General features: G+C 32.9%; 1 protein-coding gene across 1 annotated transcript; it reads left to right on the forward strand.

The window, feature by feature from the left end:
- Window positions 1-540: 540 nt before the first annotated feature.
- LOC110898941 (thioredoxin domain-containing protein 9 homolog) lies at window positions 541-9,911 on the forward strand. Its single transcript, XM_022145791.2, has 4 exons — window positions 541-700; window positions 801-1,076; window positions 9,348-9,506; window positions 9,594-9,911. Exons 1-4 carry the CDS (start codon window positions 680-682, stop codon window positions 9,765-9,767), a joined length of 630 nt encoding a protein of 209 aa, XP_022001483.1. The 5' UTR covers window positions 541-679; the 3' UTR covers window positions 9,768-9,911.
- The last annotated feature ends 561 nt before the right edge of the window (window positions 9,912-10,472 follow it).

Below are 10,472 nucleotides of genomic sequence, written 5' to 3' on the forward strand. Positions count from 1 at the left end.
TCCGGAAACGAGTCAGGTCAAATATAATGCGTGTTCGTTAAGAAAAACCATTTTTACGTGCATATTTTTATGTATGTGTTTTTGTTAGTTCGAGTTGATCTAGGTTTCGACGTAAACTTTTTTGGGAAACGAGCCAGGTCAAATATAATACATTTTTATGCTTATTTTATGTGCCTTTCGTAAATTTTGTTCCGAAATGAGTGGAGTCAAATTGTGGTTTTTCTCCTTTTTTAAAAGCCCTAATTAATACCATATAATACGCTATGATTGTACAGTATAAATTCGATTTATTTTATGTTTTGATTCAATCGGAATACTTATATATGTTACATTGAGTTTAATCGGATACGTTGAAATGCGCGTTCGAATGGTTAACGCATCACATAACGTTTGGACTAATTATTCGATTTTTGTGTTGTACCCGCGCCGCAACACGCACGGGCCTTGTTACTAGTAGTAGCTTATTTATATAATTAAAATTCGAACATTTTTTCTTATTGGACTAAGCCCATACGTGACTGATACTCCAATCCAATAATAAAATTTTAGCCCGGCCCAATTGTCCAATAATCATCACAACAATTCCCAAATTCAAACACAGACACACACACACACACACTTTGTTCATCACCACCAGATCTCAAATCTCCAATCAATTTTCCGTTCAAAATCAAGTGCAATGGAGCACAAGGTTCAAGAGGTACGCAACCATCACCACTCCTTGAATCTAAATCATCCATAACACAACTAACCACACACACAATCTCAATTTCAATTTCAATTTCAAATTCAATTTGCAGATCTTGGAACAACAAGTGCTGACAGTAGCAAAAGCTGTAGAAGAAAAAATCGACGATGAAATCGCAGCCCTAGAAAAGCTAGATCTGGACGATATTGAGGTGCTGAGAGAACGCAGGCTGCAGCAGATGAAGAAAATGGCGGAGAAACGGAGCCGTTGGATATCGTTAGGTCACGGAGAGTATACGGAGATTTTCTCTGAGAAGGATTTTTTTGCTATTGTTAAGGCTAGTGATCGTGTTGTTTGTCATTTTTATCGCGAGAATTGGCCCTGCAAGGTCAGTCTTTTGTTTTTATGTTTTCTCATTTCAATATCTGTTACTTAAGAAACAAATATCCTCATGTAGTTAGGGGCCAGAAGTAATTGTTTGTAGCTATGGGGAGGGAGACCCTATATGAGCCCTGAACTTGGTTTAAAAATCGCATTGGCCTGTGGACTTGAGGCGCAAAAAGCGCACATAAAGTCCGTATTAGGCACAGCACAGTCTTGAGGCGCTGCTTTCGTACGGGGAATGTTTTGTGCATTTTAGGTTGTAGATATAGGTTATTTATATATTAAACCATATATAGTGGCTCTTTTTTCTTTAATTTTAGGTGACTGATGCTATGAGAATTAACAAAAAAGTTATATAAGTAAAAAATGTGATCCTATCACCACAGTGTGCCTTGAAATTGACACAAAAAGTCAAAAACATCCGATTTAATCACCTCATCGACATCAGAGTTCTCACCTTCTTCTCCCACTCAGCCTTTTTAGCAGCAGGTGTTCTCCTTAATCTTTTCAACTCCTCCCTCACCACCTTCTCAAGCAATTCTATTGAGTCTAGCAGCTTCTTCTGAGGTGTTAACAACTCTGAGTCCCCTTCAAACTTTATTCGCAATGGTGGTTAACATGATTGGAATATTTCCCAGTGTTGAAGGTTTATACGTCTTGTATGCTAATTTCGGCTTCGGTGTCACAACAGAAACCTCATGCTCAAGCTGAACACCCGACAATGATTGTTGTCGGCCAGCAGTCTGATTCGTTGGGATTGGACTCCCCAAAGTTGACCCTTCACCATCTCCCAAATGCTCTCTTCTTCTTTCAACCGCCTATATAACATGTTGATAAACAAATTAACATTATTGATCAAGAAAGACTAATTCAATATCCGAAATGCACAATAAGTAATAATCAAGAGCCTACTTAAACTAATTGAACACAATAAGACTAATATTAATATTGTTGATCAAGAAAGACTCGTTCGATATCAAAAATGCACAACAAGTAACAACCAAGAACCAAATTATACTAATTGAACATAATTAGATCAAAACTAACAAACATCATACCCGAAAGACATGAGTGATATCACCAAGAGGAGTGCGTGGATACCCAGCAGCAGGTAAAACACTAGAGTGTCCGCCTCGGCCTCTCCGAACACTACCAGCCGGCGGCGTGGTCTGACTCTGGCCTCCGCGCCTATTAACAGTCACTGGCGTTCCAAAAAGCCCTCTTCCACTACCACCTCCTCTGATTGCCGTTGTAGTACCAACAGCCTCACCGATCCGTTGACCCGAACCGTCACCAGTCAACGGTGTCGCCCCCCACCGAAAAGGAGTCCGGCTAACACCCCTTTCTACTGCCATTTGACGACGACTGTACATTTCTGCAATGTCATTGTTTGGCCTAGATAATCTGTCTCTTGATTCCGGCATTTTTAATCGTTTAAACTGCAAATTGAATACAATTTATACATCAATAAGCGAATAATTTGTGAAAAAATTGCAATTCAACAACACATAATCTATCCAGAAGTTTACTTAGGGTTTTGAATTCAACTAAAACATACAAATGCAACTCAAAGAAATTCATATGTATTGCCGTAAATTAAAACCATATAAACCTAAATTGTTTTGCATAAAATCTCCATTTCTCATGGTATATCTCTTGATTCCGGCAATTTCAATCGTTCAACTACAAATTGAATACAGTATACAATGTTTTAAAAACAGGTATTTTAACCATACTGGATTAAGCTTATAAATGGTTCAATCGGTTGAACCAGGTTATACCGGACGGTTTAACCGGGTTAACTAATTACCCCTATAATTGCATAAAATACAACTTCAACTCAAAAAATAATCCAACACAACTTTATTATACAACTCAACTGTGCTTTATATATTTAAAAAACTATAATGTAAAAACAAAATATTGAATAAAACACAGAAGCAGTGAATGAATATCAATAAAGTAATAGAAAAATAATAATATTATATTAATTTCAATCAAGGTGTACTTTGTCTAAAAATTATATTTTTTTTAATTTCACCTTCTTCTCCAGTTAATATCAAACCAGTCCATCGTCGGATATTGAAGTAGTCTTTGCACCGGTACCGGTATAGCGGTATAAACGGTACAACCCAAACTACCGGCGGTTCGTTCCACCAAATTACCGGCCTGTTTCGTGCAGGCCAAGACCCCGGCAGCCGGTATAAACGGTATTACCGGCCGGTTTCAACCGGAATATAAAACATTGACTAAAACATACAAATGCAACTAAATTGGAACATTGTGAACCTAAATTGTTGTACATAAAAGCTGAATTTGTCATAGATCTAGAACATAAAGCTGTAAATTACCTGATAACTTGTGTAATTCAGAACTCGGTGAGGTTCAGGTGAAATAAAGAAGAGGATACAGAGAGAGATTTGGAAAAAATCTCCCGCGTAATTCAGATGCGAACAGAACTCGGTGAGGTTTAGGTGAAATAAAGAAGAGGATAATACTTATAAATAATATTAATTAATTAATAAAGAAGAGGTTTAGATTTGGAAAAAATCTCCTGCGAAATACTTATAAATAATAGAGTGAATTTCAAGGATTGTCCTTTATCTTTATACCCATTTTCAGGCGCTGTCCTTTATGTTCAGAATTGACGAGTTTTGTCCTTTATGTTTTCATATCATTCACGTTTTGTCCTTTAGGCCTAACCCAGTTAGTTTTTTTAGTTAAATTTGGTCATGTGCTTCGCATATGAGGACATTTTTGTCAATTCAAAGATTGAAGAAGCTTTGAGCTGTAAATCTCTTGTTGAACTTACCTTTGAATTGACAAAAATGTCCTCATGTGCAAAGCACATGACCAAATTTACCTGAAAAAACTAACTGGGTTAGGCCTAAAGGACAAAACGTGTATGATATGAAAACATAAAGGACAAAACTCGTCAATTTTGAACATAAAGGACAGCGCCTGAAAATGAGTATAAAGATAAAGGACAATCCTTGAAATTCACTCTAAATAATATTAATTAATGAAGTCCAAAGTTTCCATAATAATGGAGATGCACCAAATCTTCGAGTTTTTTTTCCTAAACTAGTGTTGGTGAAAAAAATATTTACTAAAATGGTGTTCTTTGAAAACTATTTACTAAAATAGTGTTTCTTATTTATTTTATATCTGCCTTTTCTTTTTAACCAAAATATTAAACTTTTAATTTCTATTAATCTAATCAAGTATCTATTTTTTTAATTCTTTAATGATTGATATTTTTTTCAATCAATCAATATACTTTTTAATTTTTAAATATAGGTTACGTTATTACAGTTTAATGATTTACCGGGAATTCATATAAGAGAAATGATCGAGAGACTATTACAAATTATAACTAAAATTTTATTTACAAATTGCAGCTCGATACCCATTTCTGTTTTGGTTTACTGTTTTTGAAATTCATGGCGCACTACAGTGCCTAGTAACTAGTAAGTTATATTTTAATATTAATAAAATAATCATAGTATTAATAATAACTTGGATTAGTCTTGAACTACTATTAAAGTAAAAAAAAAAGGTGTACAAGGGCATTCTTGTTTAAAAAAAAGGTGTAAAATAAGTACACAAAAATAGATAATAATTTAAATTTTATAGGAAAAGAAAAAGAAAACTAATATGTTTTTTTAAAAGAGTTGGGTGGAGATACAATAAGAAGTTTATTTGGCTAGGAAGACTAGGAAGTGATCTTGACCATCCATTAAGTTAATCAAGGGCTAAGATTAAATCAGGGAAATTGAAAGGAAGAAAAGAGGCGCGTGAGTTTGTTCAAGGGCATTCTAGTCAATCCAAGCCAATAGTTTCTCTCTCCTCCAATTCCCCCCCATTTTTTAAACGTTAATAACTCTTTCATACGACATTATTTTTTTATAAAAATTGCACCAAAAAAACGAACGTTTTTTTATCTTTAAAACGAGTATACTATTGCTATATTAAAAATTTTTTTTTTAAACCCAGTTGCGTAAAACGCAATAGAAAAACCACCAGTTACGTAAAACGCAATGAAGAAAAAACCTAAAAATGACATTTTTCTAAAACGCAATGCACCAAAAACACAAAGAAATGACTTATTTGTAAAACGCAATGGTCAGAAAACACAAAGAAATGTCTTATTTGTAAAACGCAATGGCCAGAAAACACATAAAAAAGTGTTTTACCTAAAACGTAATGCACAAAAAACACATAAAAAGGTGTTTTACCTAAAACGCAATGGCCAGAAAACACAAAGAAATGTTTTATTTGTAAAACGCAATGGCCAGAAAACACTTAACAATGTCTGTTTTCTAAAACGCAATGACCTAAAAAAACAAAAGAAAGTGTTCTCTGTAAAACGCAATGGACTGAAAACACCTAAAAATGTGTTTTACCTAAAACGCAATGACTAAAGATACTTAAAAATGTGTTTTTTCTAAAACTCAATAGCTAGAAAACACATAAAACTATCTTATTTCTAAAACGCAATGGACACATAAAACTGTTTGTGAACTGTTTGTGAATTGTCTGTGAACTGTCTGAATTGTCTACGAATAACTGTCTTCGAAATGAGCCAATTTCTGGAAAATTAATTTTTCTGATGCGTTTTTAGTACAGAAATTCTGGAAAATTAATTTTTCTGATGGAAAATTAAAACTCTCTGCCCCTTGGACCCCGCCAGGGGCTGCCGCCCCTGGGACCCCGCTACCAGGGGCTGCCGCCCCCGGACCCCCGCCAAGATCGTAAAACGCAATGACTAAATAAAAACCCAGATCGCGAAAATGAAATTAAAGAATTTCTTACATGGATCGAAGCCCGGTTTCTTCATCAATTGACGAAATTTGAATGATAGAAACACTTATCAGCGATTGAATCGAACAAATCGAGTGATTATCTTCAAAATCACCAGAAAAAACGAGATTTTGAATGAAATTAAACTGGGTTTTCTTCGAAAAAAGCTGAAGAACACGTTGATCGGGTTTTGTATCATTGATTGGTGATGAAAATCGTACTATAATATAGTGATTATTGAGATAGAAAGTGAAGAAATGGTTGAAGATGGTGGGTTTTGAAAATGGTGGGTTTTGAAGTTACTGGGTTTTGAAAAAGGAAGAAGAAGGAGTTGGATTGACTAAAATACCCTTTTTCATTATTTTAAATGTTGCCACATGTCATAATTCTATGGCTTCCTATCCTTCCTAGCCAAAATTAACTTCCTATTTGATCTTTTCCCCAAAAGAGTTATTACTAAAAAAAAGTATAAAAAGTTGATCAGAGAAATAAAAAAATATTAGATTTGTTAAAAAATATAAATTATTAAAGAATAAAAAAATATACACTTCATTAACTTAATAGAAATATTATAAACGTTTAATATGTTGGTTAAAAAGAAAAGACACACAAAATAATCAAGAAACACCATTTTGGTAAATACTTTTCAATGAACACTATTTTGGTAAATATTTTATCCACCAAAACTAGTTTGGGAAAAAAGTCACAAATCTTCGACGAACTTGGAAAAAAACTAACGAAAATATAGCGCTTAAATAACTTTTGAGGAAACTAGAAAAAGGACTGAAATTAAATGAATAAAAAATAATCAGTTTAGCTAAACGTGCGAGACTGGCCCGAACCCGTTTTAATAATATAGTTTTTCAAAATATAATCTGTCATACATCCCTACAGAATATTAGTTACTAGGTTAAAACCCCGTGTATTACACGGATTGATTTTGTAATTTTGAATATGTGGGATAATAATAATAATAATAATAATAATAACAACAACAACAACAATTATGGGTGAGGTTCTTGTAATATCCTTTTTACATGATGCATACATGTCAATTCTTATGCCTTCTCACACTTCTCACGAAAATATCCTTTTTACAGGATCCTCAAACTAACAATTATAATAATAATAATTTAAAGGAAAAATTATACGTTGTCCTTTATCTTGATACCCTTTTTCAGGCGGTGTCATTTTCAACGAATTTTGACTGGTTTTGCCCTTTATAGGGAATTTTGTTACACGTTTTGTCCTTTAACCCTAACCCAGTTAGATTTTTTTGTTAAATCTGATCATGTGACTTGCATGTGGGTATTTTTGTCAAAAATTTCTAAAAAGTAAAAAAATTCTAAAAAATCAAAAAAATTCTTAAAATCAAAAAAATTCTAAAAAATAAAAAATTCTTAAAATAAAAACTATTCTATAAATTTCAAAAAAAAATTATCTTTTTGATTTTTTAAATTATTTTTTATTTTTTATTTTTTACAAATTTTTAAAATTTTTAGAGTTTTTTGTTTTTTTGGATTTTTAGATTTTTTAACTTTTTTACAATTTTTTGTTTTTTTTTTGACTTTTTTTTAATTTTTTTTAATTTTTTATTTTATTAGTACTTTTTAATATTTTTTAGAATTTTCTATATTTTAGATTTTTTTTCATTTTTTTTTGGTTTTTTTAGATTTTTTTGAATTTTAGGATTTTTTAGATGTTTTATTTATTTTTGTATAAATTTTTTTATTTTTTGAATTTTTCTTATTTTTTTTTGAATTTTTACAATTTTTTGAATCTTTTAATTTTTTTTAGAATTTCTTTGATTATTATTAGTTTTTTTTTTATTATTTTTAAATTTTTCATTATTTTTAAACGAAAAACGACGGGAGAGTACTACAGCGGCGATTGGTGAAGTCACAGTTGTGAATAGATATCTACGAGTTGTAATTAGTTTGGTGATTTTATCTCATACCCATCCTGACCTACTCTTTTTTTTATCCACCACTTCATAACCCATCCTAACCTAGTGACTAATTTTGTTTGGCCCATTTTAATCCATCTTAAAATTTAAAATAGCCATATCAACCTAAAATGGAATGGATGGGCTTGTTTTGCCAGGTCTAGTTCTGAAGAAACCAGTCTGCCACAAGTATAATGATTTAGGGTCTTGATGACATTTATGCGTCTCTATTTTTTATTGCAAACATAGTTGTTAATAGCGAATAGCAACAAATAGCGACCGCTATTTTATATATAGCAATATACTAGAAAAAGAATTTTGAAAATTTTTATATGTATATTATATCAAAATACCTTGGTATATATGCTATTTTACATGTATATTTAACAAAAACCTATAAATCCAGCTATTTTATAGCTATATCTAATTGCTATTTACATCAAAAAAAAAAAACTAACTGTCACGCATAGCTATATCTAATTGCTATTTACATCAAAAAAAAAAAAAACTAACCGTCACGCTATTGGTTGCTATGACCCAAATAGCGACACTTGGTCGCTTCGCTACATAGCGCTCGCTATAGCCGCTATTGACAACAATTATGATTGCAGGTATAGGTGAATTGCAAAAATGAGCACTACATTAGGATTTTAATTGTTAGCTATGATCATTTTAATGTGATTTTTTTTTCTAGGATCTAAAGTACTTTCAGTGATGTAAAACTCGGCCTAGGCAGCCGATTAATCGGCACCTAGGCGCTTATCAGACGTAGTCCACCACGATTTTGGCCTAGTCGGTCAATTAGTTGGTCAAAGGTCAAACTTGGTCAAATATGGTCAAAATTTGTCAATATCAGTCAAATATGTTAATGTTTAGATTTTTTAAGTTTCTTTTATATATAGACACACACACAAATGTATATATAAATTACATATAAATAAATCTAATGAATCTCTACCAATCCCTTGACGGTACCCCACTGACCGACTAGCGCCAGCGATGTTTACAACCATGAGTACTTTGGATTAGGATTTACTAACCTACGATGTTCATGTGTGTCTTGTGAAGTAAGATGAAGAAATTACTTGGATGTTGTAGGTTTAAATGTTTGATAAGGAATCTTGGGTATGGTGAGAGGGGTAATGTGAAATACCAAAACTTACTAGACCTATCACCTATCATAGTTAGAAGTGTTTAACTTGAATAAAATTTCTGTTTGCTGATGTCTCTCTGAGGTTCAATCTAGTGCAATCACTAAAGTGAGCCCGTATAAGGCGTAGTTAAAATAAGCGCACCTGAGGTGCAAGGCTCTATGGTTATGGTTGAGGCGACAAGGCGCAGGTAAAAAGGGCTTGAGGCACGTTTCTCATACCTGGGCAGGTTTTGTGTATCAGGAGGTTTTGCATATAGCTTTTAGGTTAAGATGGAGGTTATTGTATATTAAAATAAATACAAGTATTTATATTTAAATTTTAGGTTTAGATGGAGGTTATTGTATATTCACATAATGCGCCTTCTTAACTGCAGGTAGTGGACAAACACTTGAGCATATTGGCGAAGCAGCACATCGAGACCCGATTCATAAAGATTCAAGCAGAGAAAAGCCCGTTCTTGGCAGAGAAGCTAAAGATTGTTGTTCTTCCAACAATCGCTCTTATAAAAAACGCCAAGGTGGATGATTATGTGGTATGTCTCATCAAAACCCTATGCACTCTGTATTCTTATTCCTATTCATATTCATATGTGGTTCATGTTTTCTGAAATGACATGCAGGTGGGATTCGATGAGCTTGGTGGAACCGATGATTTTAGCACAGAGGAACTGGAGGAGAGGTTATCCAAAGCCCAGGTTATCTTTTTTGAAGGTGAATCATCTATGAAACCGTCAAAGTCACAAACGAGAAACGTTCGACATGGCTCTAACTCTAATGGCTCAGATTCTGAGTAAACGAATTTTTAACTTTTTTTTTGCCTATTATAGTAGTGTTTCTTTTTTAAGTTTGTGGCTGTATTGTTATTATTATTATCATCATCATATTAATATGGGTGTGTTATCACTTTCTTATTGATAGGTGATCAGGGTTAAAGATTAGGTTAAATTTTTACCCAAACTTGGGTTTATAGCCTATATTGAACACACAACTGGAAAGGAAGTAAATCTGTTATTTAAAGTTTTCATCAGTTTTTTTTTTTTTTTTTGGAAACCTATAAAAACAAACCACAGGTTTTAAGCAACAAGTGTAACAGAGACTGGAGATAAAAAGATGTATATTAGTTTGTGTGGATGTTAACAAATCAAGATCTTTCACTTTTAATCTCCAGCCAAGTTTTTTTTTTCCTACTAACTTCTATCTGAAAATCATCACTATTTACAAGTTTCTCTGTAAGAGGTCACCAATACTTCCCTATAAACGAATCATAAATTCGAGCCCTCTCGTTTATTTTCTTGGATAGTCGTCGTGTTGTCTGCTACATGCACTCTTACACAAGATTTGTAAAGAACGGCATGTTCTTTGTATGTATGAACAAGGAAAGAGAGAAGGTATGATCACAAGATTTGTAAAGAAATGATGTTTTTTTTACGCCTTTTATGACGTTTACTCGAATGTATAACTAATACGACAACGAATGCCATGAACTAGAAAGAGAAAGA

This window comes from Helianthus annuus, chromosome 16 (genome assembly GCF_002127325.2).
Source record: "Helianthus annuus cultivar XRQ/B chromosome 16, HanXRQr2.0-SUNRISE, whole genome shotgun sequence".
In the NCBI taxonomy this organism is placed as follows: Eukaryota; Viridiplantae; Streptophyta; class Magnoliopsida; order Asterales; family Asteraceae; genus Helianthus; species Helianthus annuus.

Coding starts and splice junctions, on each gene's coding strand:
- LOC110898941 (XM_022145791.2), top strand. CDS start 680: ATGGAGCACAAGGTTCAAGAG. Junction 701..800: donor TGGAGCACAAGGTTCAAGAG/GTACGCAACCAT, acceptor TTCAATTTGCAG/ATCTTGGAACAACAAGTGCT. Junction 1,077..9,347: donor GCGAGAATTGGCCCTGCAAG/GTCAGTCTTTTG, acceptor TCTTAACTGCAG/GTAGTGGACAAACACTTGAG.